At 52.9% G+C, this 16,330-nt stretch overlaps 1 protein-coding gene across 1 annotated transcript in view; it reads left to right on the top strand.

Annotated features, from left to right (window-relative positions):
* The window catches only part of ITPR2 (inositol 1,4,5-trisphosphate receptor type 2), a 342,793-nt gene that overhangs the window by 168,713 nt on the left and 157,750 nt on the right, over positions 1–16,330 (top strand). Inside the window, exons 35-36 of the mRNA XM_056134649.1 lie at positions 9,245–9,435; positions 14,101–14,243. Coding sequence (XP_055990624.1) covers positions 9,245–9,435; positions 14,101–14,243 — 334 coding nt within the window. The remainder of the gene's footprint in view (positions 1–9,244; positions 9,436–14,100; positions 14,244–16,330) is intronic.

The following is a 16,330-nucleotide window of genomic DNA, read 5'->3' as shown; positions in this document are numbered from 1 at the left end:
AGATATTTGCTTTTTCTTTTTAAATGGCTATGAATGGAAATGTGACTGGTTTGAGGTTCAGCATCCTAACATCTATGTGTGTGCGCAGATCTCACCACCCAGTGCCACCCCCTCCCCCACCTAAATGACCTCTCCCTTCCCCGTAACCCCTCCCCGCGGTAACCTCATTGTTCTCAGCAAGCCTAGGAGCGAGTTTCTTTGGCCCAATTCGTTGGCTTTACTTATATCCCTCATATGACTGACGCCATCTGATAATTGCCTTTCTCTTCCTTACTTGAGAAGTTTCTCTTAGGATCTTTATTTCTTTGAAGACTTTGGGTTGTGTGTGTTGATTTGGGGCCAGGACATACTTGTGACTCTGCACTCAGGGGTCACTCTTGGGACCATATGGGATGCTGGGGGTTAGACCTGGGCCAGCCCTGTATAAGGCAAGCACCCTTCCCGCTCCGTCGCTCCGACCCCCTCTTAGGACCTTTATTTTATTTATTTTATTTTTGGGGGGCCACACACCGCAATACTCAGGGGTCACTCCTGGCTGTGCGCGCAGCAGTCGCTCCTGGTGGTGTCTGGAGGACCCAGTGGGATGCCAGGGACAGAAACCAGGTCTGCCACGTGCAAGGTGAGTGCCCAGCCCTCGGTGCTGCTGCCCCCGGCCCACTTCCCCAAAGTTGAGTTTCCTCTTCAGAATGACCTTGATCTCCGTGAGAAGTCGTTTTTAAAATTCCCACATCAGTCTTTGCCGCTGTGACCGTCTGCTGCCTGGGGCGCGGATACTGGCCTCGCAGGGGTGGGGTGGGGATAGCTGTGGTCGGGAGGCCCCAGGCCCGGGACCCGTGAGACAGGCCGATTCTGCGTCTCCCACAGGCCCCCGCCGTCATCTGTATTCGGGGGATTAACTGAGCGAGTCTGACTGCCAGACAGGAAAGACGCGTCTCCTGTCGCTAATGCTCCTCAGATGTGAACGCCCAGGGGTTCAGCGTGGAGTTTCTCACCCGCTCTGGACTCAGGCACGAAGGGGCCCCTCGTGCCCGCCTGGCCCTCTCCAGTGCCCGTTGTCTCTGGCTTTAGTGTCGGGTTTGAGTCCCGGTGGCTGGGCTCCGTGTCCGCCCCTGCTCCTGTGCTCGTTCTCGGTCAGTGGGGCCAGACATCTGCCGGCGTTGCATTAATCCCGCCTGGTTCTCCGGGTTTCCCTTCCTACCTGTCAGCCTGGGGGCCGCCTGTCTGGCGTCTCTGCCGCTGTGTCTGCCTCTCATGGTGGCGTGTGTGTGCTCCACATCTGTGCTTTGGTCCCATTTAATTTAATGAATCTATTTATTTGTTTTTTGGGTCACACCCAGCAATGCACAGGGGTTTCTCCTGGCTCATGCACTCAGGAATGACTCCTGGCGGGGCTCAGGGAACCATATGGGATGCTGGGAATCGAACCGGGTCAGCCGTGTGCAAGGCAAATGCCCTACCCGCTGTGCTATTGCTCCAGTCCCCATCACTGTCACTGTCACTGTCCTCCCAATTGTTCATCGATTTTGCTCGAGCGGGCCCAGTGACATTGTGAGACTTGTTACTGTGTTTGGCATATCAAATACGTCAATGGGTAGCTTGCCAGGCTTTGCCGTGCGGGTGAGATGCTCTCGGTAGCTTGCCGAGCTCTCCGAGAGGGGCGGAGGAATCGAACTCGGGTCAGGCAAACACCCTACCTGCTGTGCTATCACTCCAGCCCCATCATTTTATTTTTTATTTCAATTAATTTTTGGGGGTCACGCCCATCAATGCACAGGGGTTACTCCTGGCTCATTCACTCAGGAATTACTCCTAGCTGTGCTTGGGGACCCTATGGGATGCTGGGGATGGAACCTGGGTCAGCCGCGTGCAAGGCAAATGTCCTACCCACTGTGCTATCGATCCGGCCCCTGGTCTCATTTTAAAATCCTACCCAGTGTGACCTATTTACTGATATAATCAGAAAGAGATTTCGATTATGTTTCTACATCTCTGCAAAGGCTTGTCAGCACCAGAGACTTCTCAGGGGCCATAAAGCCCATGAATAGGTGAGTCTTCTGGTCGGAGGGTGGGACCCGCCGTCCTGTCTCTGAGCAGGGTCCACACCTAGTCAGGCCCTCGGAGCATCTTCTTGTAGCATCTGGAGTGTTAGGGAGACTGTGCAGCTCAGGTTGGGGTCACTACTCCTGGACAGAGGGGGTGGACAGAGGAGAATCTTCCTGTTGCGTCTTGCTGTGATGGAGCGGGTGGAGGGGTCTCCTCCCCCCCCTCCCCCAATACTTCCCTGTCCCCTTCTGGCCACTCTGCCCAGCACTTCCGTCTGTGTCACAGTGTGCTGAGCTCGCATCATAGTTCTAGTTGTGTTTGCATCCCACCGCCCGGGCCGTGAGATCAGAAACTCATCCTTCCCTCCTCCCGGCCACAGTTCTCCTTCCTGCTCGAATTTTGAAACAATCTATGGAAGGTTCAATTAGCATTGTCAACGTCGCGTTCAAATGAATGCGTGTAATATTTTGACAGTGCCGGGAATCTATTTCAGGCCGTTGTCTTTAAAGGTACTAATATTTTCACGATTGCCTGAGCACGTAGGGAAAGTTCATTATCTACCCAACTGACTCAGACTCCCTCAGACTCCCCCCGGCGCCAGCTCATCTTGCTCTCCTGTCTCCCTGTGGTGATTGGCCTCCTCTCCTGAGTTTGGATCTGAGCGGGGAGAGTGTTTGTTCCGCTTAGTTTACCTGGGGCAGGTGGCGCTCACACTGGGACAAATACTGTCACCGCAGTAAGGTTTGGGGACTCACCTAAAACTCCTTCCCATGCAGTTCGGGATAGTGACATCTTGGCCTGGCTTGTGCAGGATGCGATCACGGGGCCACGGGGCGGGGACGGGGGGGGGGGGGTTGCTGGCCTCTTGCTGCAGGGCTGCAGGGCTGAGGGGAGCAGTGGCGCCCGGTGTCTGCAACCCTGCGCCGTCCTTCTGTGTTGGAGTGAGCCCAGGACAGCCGAGTGCGTGAGGACCCCACTCCTACCCCCTGCATCCACCCTGTGTGCCTGGTGACTCAGTTTCTCCATTCTTCTGAGCCATGAGCAGGGGGGGAGAGAGAGAAAGAGAGAGAGAGAGAGAGAGAGAGAGAGAGAGAGAGAGAGAGAGAATGTGTGTGTGTGTGTGTGTGTGTGTGTGTGTGTGTGTGTGTGTGTATTCTGCCTCGTCAAAGCTACAGCAACTCATTGCGGGCTGTGGTTGGAGTTCTGAGATTCCGAGGTGAGGGGAGTAGGGCAGAACAGGTGAGAGTGTGGAGAGGGATACGGCCGAGCCAACATCTGGGACAAAAGAGGCTGTGACCTGCCTCTGGCAACCTGCCCAGGCTGTGTGTGTGTGTGGGGGGGGCACCTTGGGCTCTTCCTGTCCCCGCCCTTCAGCCCGAGGGCTCCTTCCACTTGGTCACTGTCCGTGTCTGTAGCCCAAACTGGCCACTGCAGTCTCCCTTCTGTGACGTTTGGCCATTCTTGGCCCCAGTTACCCCCGACTCCCGTAGCCTCCCGGGATTTTGAGCTGTAAGTTGGTTTTATGGGCTGGAGCGATAGTACAGCGGGTAGGGCGTTTGCTTTGCACGTGGCCGACCCGGGTTCGATTCCTCCGCCCTTCTCGGAGAGCCCGGCAAGCTACCGAGAGTATCCCGCCCGCACGGCAGAGCCTGGCAAGCTACCCGTGATATATTTGATATGCCAAACACAGTAACAACAAGTCTCATAATGGAGACGTTACTGGTGAACAACGGGAGGACAGTGCAATGCAGTGCAGTGCCCAGGGGATGGATGAGAATGGATCACAGATGTGTCCGCGTAGCAGCAAGCCCAGTTCCTGCCTGCTCCAGATGCTGCTGTCCATGGGGCTGGGCTGCGCTGTGACTCCAGACGTCCTCCAGACACATCCCCCACTGGGCGGGCGGGACTGCTGTGCTCTCTAAGATGTGCTGACGGTCTCTTTCCTCAGCAGAGACTGCAGCCGTTCCCCGTTCCCCAGTCGCTCCCTTTCCCGTTCCGCCGTCTGCCTTCCTGTCACCCCGGCATGAGTCTGCGGGAGAGTGCCCGCCATGCCAGCGTGGGGCGCTGAGTTTGATCCCTGGCACCCGTCTGCACCTCTTGGCATGATCCCTGGGGTCACGCTCTTTGGCACCTCCCACACCACACAAACTGTGCGACCTCCAGTGTTCTGTGCCTGTGTGTGTGTGGACCCCCTGTGCACAGAAACAGCTCCCCAGGGAGGGGAGGCCTGGCCTTCTGCCCACCACATTGTGGACATGCGCTTTGCGTCTGTGTCTGCGTAAGGTGTCCCCTGCTCCACACACCCCCTCCTCCCTCCGTCCCTCCCTCCCCCAGGGCTCCCCTCTGCCCTCAGGATTGCTTTAGCTTCGCTAAGATCTGTGACATTAGTCCGTTATTCTGAAATACAGTGAAATCTCTTACAGTCCGGTGAAACTTTGATCTTTAAGATGATCAGAGTTTTTTTTTTTTGCTATGATGAGAGAATTTTGTTTGTTTGGCGGCTGATTCCCCGGGGGGTTGCTTCTGGCTCTGCACTCAGGGATCACTCCTGGAGGTGCTCAGGGGACCATGTAGGATGCCAGGGATCGAACCTGGGTTGGCCGTGTGCAAGGCAAATGCTTTATCTGCTGTACGATCTCTCCAACCCCCCCCCGCATCCCCCCAGATTCTTTTAGATTGTGTAACCATTAAAGACTAAACTGTATGCTGCAATCTTGACATTGTTCCAGTTGGAAGAAAACCCCAGCATTAATAGCTGCCTCTCTGCTTTGTGTGTGTGTGTGTGTGTGTGTGTGTGTGTGTGTGTGTGTGTGTGTGTTGTTTTATTCTTTATCAGAGTCATACTCTGTTCTCATGCTTTCATGTATTCCTGGAGATACTTTCTCAGATTCCTTACTGTTTCCGTTTTGAATGTCTGAAACTTGAAATGACTCACAGAGTTGTCCGTAATTCAGCCGTCTCAGTATTCCATGTCCCAGCGCAGTCCCACCACCGTCTGCCAGTCCCCTCAGCCAGTGTCCTCAGTTTCCCGCCCGTCCCAGAGTCTGCCCCCGTAGCAGACACAAACTGGTTTATTTTGCACGGCTTGTTGTCTTGCACAACGGTGTCATCAAGTCACTGCATGAGGACCTGATGAGCTGGTAGGAGCTGGCTGAGGCTTCTGTGTCGCTGTGTTTGCTCACTGAGCTTCGTAGGCCTCTGCAAGTTCCCCGTCTTATTAGCCGTGCTCCTGCCGGGCTGTCGGTACTGGGGGATTCGGGGGTGATACTCACCGAGCAGCCGGGAGCTTTGGGGTGGGGAGGCCTCGGCAGCTTGGCATTTCTTTGAGATTTATTGTGGCGAGGGCAGGGTGCCCATACCTGGTGGTGCTCGGGCCTGACACCCGGCTCTGCACTCAGGGGTCACGCCGGATGGGCTCAGGGGACCCTGTCGGGGGTCAGGGATCAAACCAGGTCAGCCAGTGTCCAAGGCCAGCGCCGTTCTGCTAGACTGTTAGGTCCTGTCCATCTGAGTCCTAGTGGCCAGTGGGCTGTCTCTCAGGCCCTGTCCATCTGATCTCAGTGGCCAGTGTGCTGGCTGTCTCTTGGGCCCTGTCCATCTGAGTCCCAGCGGCCAGTCTGGGCAACTGGTCTTGGTGCCAGTTTGGTTTTGTGTAGAAATCTTTTCCCTCTGCTCATTCTGGCTTGGTTCTCGGTGTGTCTGGCACAGGCTGCCCTACCAGTGACCACAGGTGGTGGCTTTGAGGCACTAGAAAGGACTGTTGCAGTTTCTGGAGCTGGAAGTCTGAGATCAGGGGGTCTGTCTAGAGTGTGCTTGCTCCCAGGCCTGTGAGGGGCCCCCGGGACGCCTTCTCCTGGGCACTGTTGTTGGCTGGCAGACCTGGGCCTTCAGAGAGCACCCTAGGGTGCCTTTGCCCAGGCACTGCTGTTGGCTGGCAGTCCCTGGCCTTCTTGGTGCAAAAGCAACAGCCGAGTGCCTGTGTCTGCCTTCCCGGGGTGCTTCTCCCTCCCCTTCTCAGGAGCGTGCGCTACATAGAGTAGTTCACCCTGATTCGTTATGGTCTCATCTTCCCTCAGTGCACTGCAAAGACCCTCTTTCCAAATAACACTCACAACTGTTGATTTTTCAAGGCACAGTTCAACCCAAAACAGTGATGGTCACTCTTACCAGAGCATGCCCACGGTGCCACTGAGTCATGTCCAAGGCATGGTGGGTCTTTCCATTAGAAGACCAACATCCATCTTTCTTTCTTTCTTTCTTTCTTTCTTTCTTTCTTTCTTTCTTTCTTTCTTTCCTTCCTTCCTTCCTTCCTTCCTTCCTTCCTTCTTTCTTTCTTTCTTTCTTTCTTTCTTTCTTTCTTTCGTCACACCTGGCAATGCTCAGGGGTTACTCTTGACTTTGCACTCAGGAATTACCCCTGCTGGTGCTCTGGGGACCATATGGGATGCTGGGAATCGAACCCGGATTGGCCGCGTGCAAGGTAAACACCCTCCCCACTGTGCTATCACTCCAGTCCCCCCAACATCTTTCTTTAGCTCACGGAAAGTCCCCTCTGTGAGCCAGAATGATAGTTCAGCAGGGAGGGTGCTTGCCTTGTACTCAGCCGACCCGGGTTCAATTCCATATGGTACCCAGAGCCATAGAGCTAGGAGTAAGTCCTGAGAATTGTCAGTTGTGGTCCTCAAAGAAAGCAAAGCAAAAATCCTCTTCTGTTACTTCCTTAACTGTTTCATCCCTCCCGTTGCCTCTGGTGTTTTTGTCTGGATTCCGTGTTTGTTGCATTTTTGACACCAGTTCATAGTCCGTTTTAGTTTTCATTTTGACTTTTAATGCTTCATGTTCTGGAAGGTTCCTTGCCTTTCTCAGATGATCTACTTGGTCTTCATTGCATTTTTTCCCTTTGAAATGCTTATTTTTGCAATTGTGTGTTAATTTCTTGGTTTCTTTCAGAGTTTATGCTCGAATTCTCTGAGAGTGGTAATTAGAATGTTGCGCATCTCTGAATCATGTGTCTTCCCTGGAACCAGTTAGAATTCAGGTGCTTGGTTTTCCCAGTTTCTGGTCTGTGTGTTTCTGATTACAAGGGCCCTGCCCGTCGTGCGGATTCCACTGCCCTTCTGAAGAGCTGTACTTTCTCCTGCCATCCCCAGGGGCTGATCTCTGGGCAAGGGGCATCCAGAAGTTACACGTGGGCCGTTGTGTGTGTGTGTGTGTGTGTGTGTGTATGTGTGATTGTGAGTGTAGATGTGAGTGTGTGAATGTGTGTGTATGTGAGTGTGAATGTGTAGGTGTGAGTGTGTGAATGTGAGCATGAATGAGAGTGTCTGAATATGAGTGTGTACATATGTGAATGTGTGTGAGTGTGAATATGAGTGTATGTATATGTATGTGTGAATGTGAATGTGTGAGTGTGTGTGTGTGTGGTGCGTGTGTAGCAGGAGACAGGATAATACTTGCATATGTCTGACCCGGTTCGATCCCTGGCCTGAGCCCTGCCCGGAGCGATCCTCGGAGCGCCGAGCCAGGAGGAGTAAACCTTGGGCCCTAGCGCGTTGCCAGGTATTCTGCGCGCCCTCCGACCCCCACTCCGCCTGCCAGTAGAACAGAAACGGAACCAGGAGAGGGAAGCGTTGCAGGGCCAAGACTCTCCTGTGCGTTTTCTCTTTCCTGTGGGCACCGTGTCTCTCCTCCCTGCTTGCTCTGTTCCACTTTCACGCGTCCAGCACCTTCCCTGGGCCTCCTGTCCGGCGGGGATCCCTCTTTCCGGGAGAGCCTGGCTGTGTTCCCTGTGCTCGGGTGGAAGCCGCCCTTGCCCGCTGGCGCCTCGATTTCCCGCTACCTCCCGGCCTGCCTCTCTCCGACTGCGGGGCTCGACCCCGCCACGGCTGCTCTGCCTCTCGTCCCTCCGACCTCAGCGTCTCTCCTCCGACGGGCTGCCTGGCTTCTCTTCTCCTCGGGGCAGGCGTTCTTGCCTGTTGGCATGTGGGATACGGCTGACAAAGCACAGATTTCAGCGGCCCTTGGCAAGGGGGACTGGGGCGCAGGGCCATTTTCCCAGGAGGATTTTTTAAATGCCTTAATTTTTAATTTTTCTGTCAGTTGCTCACTGCATGTATGAGTATGCCACAGAATATGTGTGTGTGTGTGTGTGTGTGTGTGTGTTAACGAATAGGCTGGCAGGATTTTTCCCCCTGTGTTCCTGTCTAATGGCTTATTTTCCTGGGTGTCAGGGAAGGTAAAAGCAAGTTTGCATGGTCGTTCTACAGTGGTTTTTTTTTTTTTTACATATAAATATGCTAAAACTCTGTAAAGTGCTTTTTACTGTGAATCATCAAGAAATCAAATAAGTTCTTGAATGTTTAATGAGCCCACTTTAATAATTGGTCTTAAGAATTGAAATACTTTATGTTAAAAGCTTTTGGAGTTACATAAAAAAAATTTAATGGCATCGTTTAAAGATTTGATTTCCCCCACTTTTTTTCCCCCAGTTTTACTGAAATATTATCGATGTGCAGCATTATATTAATTTTTGGCTTTCTACTTAATTATCTTATATATGTATATGATGTATATGGCCTGAATGAATGAAATGCTAACCACAGTAAATATTTAACATTCATGACTTCACATAATCACACTTTTTAAGTGAGAATGTTTAAGATCTGTTCCCTGGACAACTTTGAGACAGACAAGAGTGTTGTTAAATGTAGTTACCTTATATCTCAGACAGTAAATCTCATTTTTCCCTTCTCATTCTGTGTTGTAAGGTTACTTTGAGAGTGTGTGAGATGCATTGATGAGATAAGGGGACCTTTTAAAATCTGTCTTTTCCAAGGCAGCTCAGATAGAGAAGGGAACACCAAGTAAAGACTGTTTGGAGGACTCGCTCGAGATGTGAGGTGCATGCTGAAAGTAGACTATAGACCGAACACGATGGCCACGCAATACTTCTATTGCAAACCACAACACCCTAAAGAAAAAAGAGAGCAAAAGGGACTGCCCTGCCACAGAGGTGGGGCGGGGTGGGGGAGGATGGGGTGGGCTACTGGGTTCATTGGTGGTGGAGAATGGGCACTGGTGGAGGGATGGGTACTCAATCATTGTATAACTAAAACCCAAGCACGAAAGTTTGTAAGTCTACCACTGTACCTCATGGTGTTTCACTAATGAAAAAAAAATAAATAAAATCTGTCTTTTCCAGCAAAGAATCGTGGCATTGCCATTCCCGTGGACCTGGACAGCCAAGTGAACACGCTCTTCCTGAAGTCCCACTCCAGCACGGTGCAGAGGGCCGCCCTGGGCTGGCGACTGTCCGCCCGCTCCGGACCCCGCTTCAAGGAAGCTCTGGGCGGGCCGGCATGGGATTACAGAAATATCATTGAGAAGTTGCAGGTACGGCGAGTGCACCAGAGGGTGTTGGTGTCTCCCGCTTAAAATGTGGGTGTCAGAAGTCACACAAAAAGAATATGGTGAAAGAAGCCACGTTCTCGTTGGGGGACCAGGCTTTATTGTACAGTTCCTTGCCACATCTTTTTATTTTATTTTATTTTATTTTATTTTTTTTATTTTCTCAAAAATTTTTATTTTTTTATCATGGCTGTTGAAATTAACATATTGTTAAGATGTGATTCTTTTTAAAAAAAAATAATTTATTTATTTTGAATACCCATCCCTCCACCAGTGACCATTTTCCACCACCACAGATCCCAGTATCCCTCCCATCCCCCATCCCCCCCAACCCACCCTGTCTCTGTGGCAGGGCATTCCCTTTTGTTCTCTCTCCTATTGGGTGTTGTGGTTTGTATAAGAGTTTAGCCTGATTTTCCGGGAGAAACGTTGGATGATTTACTTTCCATTGATCACTTTGTATATAGGGAGGAAAATTCCTGGTTTCCGCATACTCGAGCTATGCTTGTAGAGGCTTCTGGTCACCGGGGTTCCATCTGGAGGAGGCGGAATGTGGCACCTACCCCATCTGGGACTTCCCGGTGATCTCGGCTCTTTTTGGGACCTGGTGCATTCTCCGGGATCTGTGGAGCCCCCCCTCCCCCCTCCTGCGACCTTTCTTCTCTGCGGCTGTGTGCTGTAAAGATGGTGCTGGGGGGTGGGTTGTGGGCGTGACTTCCGGAATCAGAGGTTACCTGGGAGCCGGGAAGCTCCTGGCAGTTTGGAGGATTATTTTATTTATTTATTTTTAAACCCCAGATCAAAGTCGTGTCTTTCGTAGTGAGTACCTATTAAATATTGAATTTCAGCCTATCTTAACAGCAAAATGAGCACCATCATGCTGATAATCAAACTTGGAAAGATTCACTCACCACGGAGATGCGTCTAATAGATTAAAAATTCCCATCTTTCTCCAGTTTCCTTTTCAGCCCTCTCTGGGTGCTGGGGTGCGAATAATTTTGGCTCCACAGTGATCTGCATGGTCCCCTTCTGTTTGGGGGCCGGGCTGCATCATAAAACACCACAGACCAGGTGCTTTCACCCCAGCAAAGAACCTTCTCACCAGTCTGCAGCTCAGAGCTCACGTTGAATCCCTTGCGCCCTTTCCTGTCACTGTGTCCTCCAGGACTCTTTCTTCCGTGCCTGACCGCCCTTTGCAGAGCCAGCAGAGCAGATCAGGGCCCTGTCTGCAAACACAGTCACGTGGGAAATGTTGGCGGCTGGTGGGACTTCAGCACGAGTGTGGCGGGGAGCACAGGTCAGCCCATCACGGGCCCCTTCCAGCCACAGGATGAGTGGAAGATTTTGTCACTGTGTGGTAGGAGGGAAGCTTTTTACCTGGCGAGTGGTGAGGGCTGAACTCGAGGGCCAGCTGGAGGAGTTGCTGGGCCCCCCAGCCGGGTGGCAACAGGAATGACACAGAGAAACGGGTGTCAGTGTCAGGGTCAGATGCTGATGCCCACAGGTACGCAGAGCAGGCAGATCTTGGATTGTAAAGAGTCTGTTGGGTGATTTGTTGGAAGAGAAGAAGGAAGGAGTGCAGATGGGAGGGTATCGGTTATGGTTGTTGGGAAGTATTGAAGAGGGTACTAGGCAACTAAGTCTACTGGAATTTGAGTCTACCGGTGGAGCAGGAGAATGGACGCTTTTGACAAAAGCGTGAGTACCATGGTAGGAAACACAGGAGCATCCTTTGAGAAGTCAGCTATGGCACAGAGACCCAGCCACGGAGTAAAGGGGGCGGCGAGGAGGGGAGTTCAGGGGGAACAGGGTGTTTCCAGCGGCACTGACGGTTTGTCCTTCTACCACAGGGCCACAGACTGGCCCCCAGAGTAGAAGGTTTGAAAACCACCAGTCTGGGGCCATTTGCAGGTGTCAAGGGCTGCAGAATGCTGCCTTGGATGGCGTGTAGAATGAACCTTCACGGTGAGGTCAGCAGCATTAGCGTTTGGCTGGGGAAAACCAAGCCACTGTGTTGGAGATGAGTTTCTGGGCCCTCGGGAACACCCCTAACCCCATTCGGTAGGTTACATACGCTGAAAGAAGGAAAACTGGGGTGTGACAAATTGGGGTGCCCCCATGGCAGAAACTTACTGGAAGAATAGGCCCGGGGAAGAGACGCCCCTGAACTTGAGCCACGAAGGTGAATCTGTTCAGTAGGCAGGGACGGAGTTTAACGGAGATGCAGGCACGTGGAGAGGGGCTCAGGGCAAGTGAGTCTGAGGGTCTCTCTGGGCTCTAATATGCAGAAATTTAGTGAGCCAGGGGAGAGGAGTATTTCGAAACAAGGAACAAAATCGCGCAGAGACGGAAATGGTCATGGAGCTTGGAGTTTGTTTTCTAAGTGTGATGGGGGAATTTGAACAGGGCATTGGCATATCTTGTTTGGCCTTTACGGAAGTCGTGGAGTTTGACGGTGATTATAGGGCTGAGTTGGAGAGCTTTGGCTTGGGCTCAGAGGGACGGCGGCTTGCCTTGGGAGAGAGTGGTGGTCGTGAAGATAAGTAGAGAGAGGTTGGGCATCGTTGTTTGTGAGTAGGACTTGGTGGGTGAATGGACGAGTTGTGGGACGATGGAGATCAAGGACGAGGCGTGCTCTTGCGTGACTGAATCGTTCGCTGAGGTCGGAGTCCCATCCGGGAGTTTTGAGTCAGAGATGCTGACTTAACCATCTGTGGAGGCCTGCTGGAGTCTGGAGTATTTTGTGGAGTTGTTGAGGCAGGAAAATGAAATGTGGCAAGTTTCTGCATGTCTGTGATAGTACAACATGGACTTGGACGATACGTTCTCACATGAGGGAGTCAGGAAAGGTGGGGCCAGGAGTGACTGAGAGAGATGGAGGGACGGTTTAGGTGGAGATGGGGAAGGATGTGGGATGACCACAGGGCCAAGAGCAGAGGTTCAGGTGACCCTCAGCAAGTGTGTGCAGTGCACTGCAAGCCCGGATGAGGGGACCAGGACAGCGTCCACCAGGGAGCGTCACTCGGGAGCACTCAGTGGGGTGAAGCAGAGCTTTTCACCAGATGGTCCGCACGTGTAGGGAGGACCGCTTGGCTGCAGGTTGTTCTGTGTTCCGTTGTTCTTCCCAGCACGCCCAGGTGTTTGGTGGCGTCACTGTCCCGAGTTTTCCCCTGGGGGAAAGTCCATCGGAGTGAGAGATGAAGGTAAAAGACAATCATGGAGCCCCTGTTCTGTTTGCCCCTAATGAAGTGAAGAAGGGGGGAAGCTGGAGGATAGATGCATTTTGGTGCCGTTTTATGACCTGCCAGTTATTGTACGTACAGATTGCTTTTCCACCTTGACATAACCTACCGCATTCATAGCCGGTGTCCCTACCCGCTTTCCCTATATACGGACCTGGGGGCAGCGTCATTTGCTGTCATCCCTTCCTGTCACTGGCAACCTCTAGAACAGTCACGTAGAAATAATCACTTCTGCTAAAAGAATGTGAATAAAATTAACTCCTGACGCCTAGCCCTGCCAGAGCAAGAGAGGGCGCTTCGTCCGCGTGCCCGGAACTGGGAATAACAAGCAATTGGCAGTTTTCTGCTTGACCAGATGTGCGTAGCTGTGGTGAACAGGGTCTTGCTTCATCCGAGATGTCTGTGGTCTTCTTCAGAGTTATTTTTCGGAAAGGCAGTTGCTGGAGTGCTGAGAGCATTGAGTAACTTATCATTGCATCCAGATCATTTTAGAAACCTGATAGTGTAATGGCAGCCGGCTCTTTGTTGGCTTGTCGTTTGAGGCTGTTTCTCGGGGCTCCGACGAGGTTGTTAAGTACCTGCCTTGTGCCTTTGGATCTAGTTTCCCTCATTACAGAATTCGGGGCATGGTGCAGCCTGTCTGTGTGAGGCTACAGTGCCCTCGCTCAATGCCCCTGTGCCCTCGGTCCCTGTGAAGACCCGCCCCATGGCCACGGGTCGCTTACCCCTTCCTCTTGGGCTGCCACAGGCACCGTCACTGCTGTTAGGTCTGTCGTGTTGGCTCACCCCCTCAAGCTGTCTCCAGTCCAAGGTACTTTGGAAGGGGCTCGCCTGTCCTCCTCGAGCTCAGACCCCACCCCGCAGTCCCCAACCCCAGCAGAGTCTGCCTGCTGCTGGGTCTGTGCCCGTCCCCCACCCCCAGGGGAAGTGGGACACCTGTGCTGGGCTTTTCCCCAGCCCGATCCCGAGGGGCCCCTCTCCTCTCCCAGAGAAGGTGGTTCTCTGATCCATGGCAGCGAGGAGCCCGCTCTCAGGGGAGGGGCCGGAGACGGGCACTCAGCAAAGATGTAGTCCGTGTCGGTGTAGGGGACGCCGTAGGACCAGGTGCCTGCTGCCACATGCAGGAAGTGCCAGCTGTCCTAGGAGCGTGCATGCCTGTGTGTTGCCGTTGGAGGGACCCCCACTAGGTGTGCGCAGCAGTGGGGACCTGCAGGCCCCCTCCCGTGCTCTCTGATCATCACATCTGTGTCCTAAAGAGCCGGCGCTCGCGACTTCCCTTCCACGAAGGCGGCCAGGGAGCCCTCCTGGCCTTGCAGATGCACCCGTTGGTGCTCAGCCTCTCGGAGACCTGCTCAGGCCCCTGCATCTGCCCGGGCCGCCTCTCACCCCACTTTGTGTGTCTCTGCAGGACGTGGTGGCGTCCCTGGAGCAGCAGCTGAGCCCCATGATGCAGGCGGAGTTCTCGGTGCTGGTGGACGTGCTCTACAGCCCTGAGCTGCTGTTCCCTGAGGGCAGCGATGCCCGCATCCGGTGCAGCGCCTTCATGTCCAAGTAAGTGGGGCGCGGCCACTGTCCTCGCCTGTCCCCGAAACGCGGCTGGGAGGGGACGCAGTGGGGGGGGGCAGGCCTGTTTCCGGGCCCCGCGTGAGTCACTAAGGCCACTGCGGGTCGGTCTCCACGTCCCTGTTTGCGCCTGAGCTGCGTGAGCCTGAAGCAGAAGTTGCAGAGTGCTGGCTCATGGGGGAGCAGGGGGTGGGGGTGGGGGTGGGGGGAACTTCCTGGAGCATCAAACCCTGGAGAGCCCAGGGGCCCGCGTCTCAGGAGCGGCCCTTGCTCCAGAGTGGGTTCCGTGCATGGGGGCGTGTGCTGCTACCTCTGGGCTTCTATCTCTCCAGAACTTGGGTCCCACAGGGCCATTTTGTGACCAGGTTTTTTGGGAGCAGGGTGTTTTTTTGGAGCACTGGTGGTGTTTGGGGGGGCCTCATGGGGTTCCAGGGATTGAAGCAGGGCCAAACTGTGCAAGGCGAGTGCTCTGACCCAGGGACTATCCCTCCGGTCCAAAAAACGGGATTTTAGCAGCACCAACTACGAGGGCAGAGCTTCCTGCCAGGCCTGGAGTCACTCACAAATGCTGGTGACGTTTCTATGAAGTCGTGAAACTCTCCCAATTGCCAAAGCAATCTCAGGACAAAGGAAGGCGGGGTTTTTCTTTTCCCAATTTAAAATTTTGCTGTAAAGCTGTCGTAATTAAGACAGTGCGGTACTGGAGTAAAGACAGGCGTCAGACCAGTGGAATGGTGTGGAGAGTCCAGAGACAGACCCTCAAGTCGACAGACCCCTAACCTTCAACAGAGGGCTGCGAAGGGAAAGGGGAGCAAGGAAGCCCCTTCAACAAATGCTGTTGGGAAAGCTGGCCAGTCACGTGTGAAAATAGGAACTCAGACCCCTTTCTCACACCATGTTCAAGTCAATTCAGAATGGGTTAGAGACCTTGATATTAGACGGGACTCTGTCAATTATATGGAGGAAAATAGGGAGAGCCCAGCATGACATCGAATCTGGAGGGGTCTGTAATGATTCAGTGCCATTGGCCAAGGAAATAGAAACAAAGATTAAGGTCTCAATTAAAGACATCAAATTAAGAATCTCCTACACCACAAAAGAAATGACCAGAATTCAAGGACACCACATGGACTGGGAGAGAATATCTGTAGTAGCCACTTTACAGTGGGTCAGTGTCCAAGATAATAAAGTCCTGGTTCTGGGTCCCATGAAGCTCATCACAGAAAGCCAGCCTAGAGCAGAGTGAGTACATGGATGGACTGCCTTGATGTTGCTTTGTTGGCTTCTGATCACCGGAGCTGCTGATTTCTGTCAAGCCCAGCCCTGAAGAACGGCTCTTCTTTCTGGGTGGGGGCAGGAAGCCAGAGCTGAGGACTGCTGCCTCTTCGTTATTGCAGCCCGGCTCAGGTGGTCTAACTGGGAAGGATGCTTGGCTGTGGTCCTGTCTGTGATCCTGTCTGGGGAAGGCTGTGTGGGCGTGGCCTGGCCTTAGTGGGTGTGGCCCGTTAGGGAAGAATATGTGGGCGTGGTCGAGCCAAGAGCAGATGTGTGGGCGTGGCCTAGCAATGAGAAGGATGTGAGGGCGTGGCCAAACCAAGAGCAGATGTGTGGGCGTGGCCAAACCAAGAGCAGATGTGTGGGCGTGGCTTAACAATAAGAAGGTTATGTGGGCGTGGTCAAACTAAGAGATGATGTGTGGGCGTGGCCTAACCTTCAGGTGGGAGGGCACAGTTCACCTTGAAAAGGGTTTGTGGGAGTGGTCCAACCTTTAGGAGGTTGAGGAGCAAATATGAGTATTTCTCATAGATGAGGTCTTAAGTCCATATAATGAGAATGAAGATCAGCACTGTTTTGTTGCTAATCAAAATTTTGTGTCCCTGCTAAAAGTAAATTTACAAGCACTGGGATTTCCTACTTGTAAAACAAAGGATATCTTATAATACAATATTCATAAGTATCACTAATCACTTACTTAATCACTTAACTTCCCGTTAGCCGTCGATTTGCTCGAGCGGGCGCCAGTAACGTCTCCATTTGTCCCTGTCGTGTGCTAGTGTAGCCCAATGGCATCTGTT

This window comes from Sorex fumeus, unplaced genomic scaffold, assembly GCF_029834395.1.
Source record: "Sorex fumeus unplaced genomic scaffold, SorFum_2.1 ptg000100l, whole genome shotgun sequence".
NCBI lineage: Eukaryota > Metazoa > Chordata > Mammalia > Eulipotyphla > Soricidae > Sorex > Sorex fumeus.
This window is presented reverse-complemented; position numbering and strand designations above follow the sequence as displayed.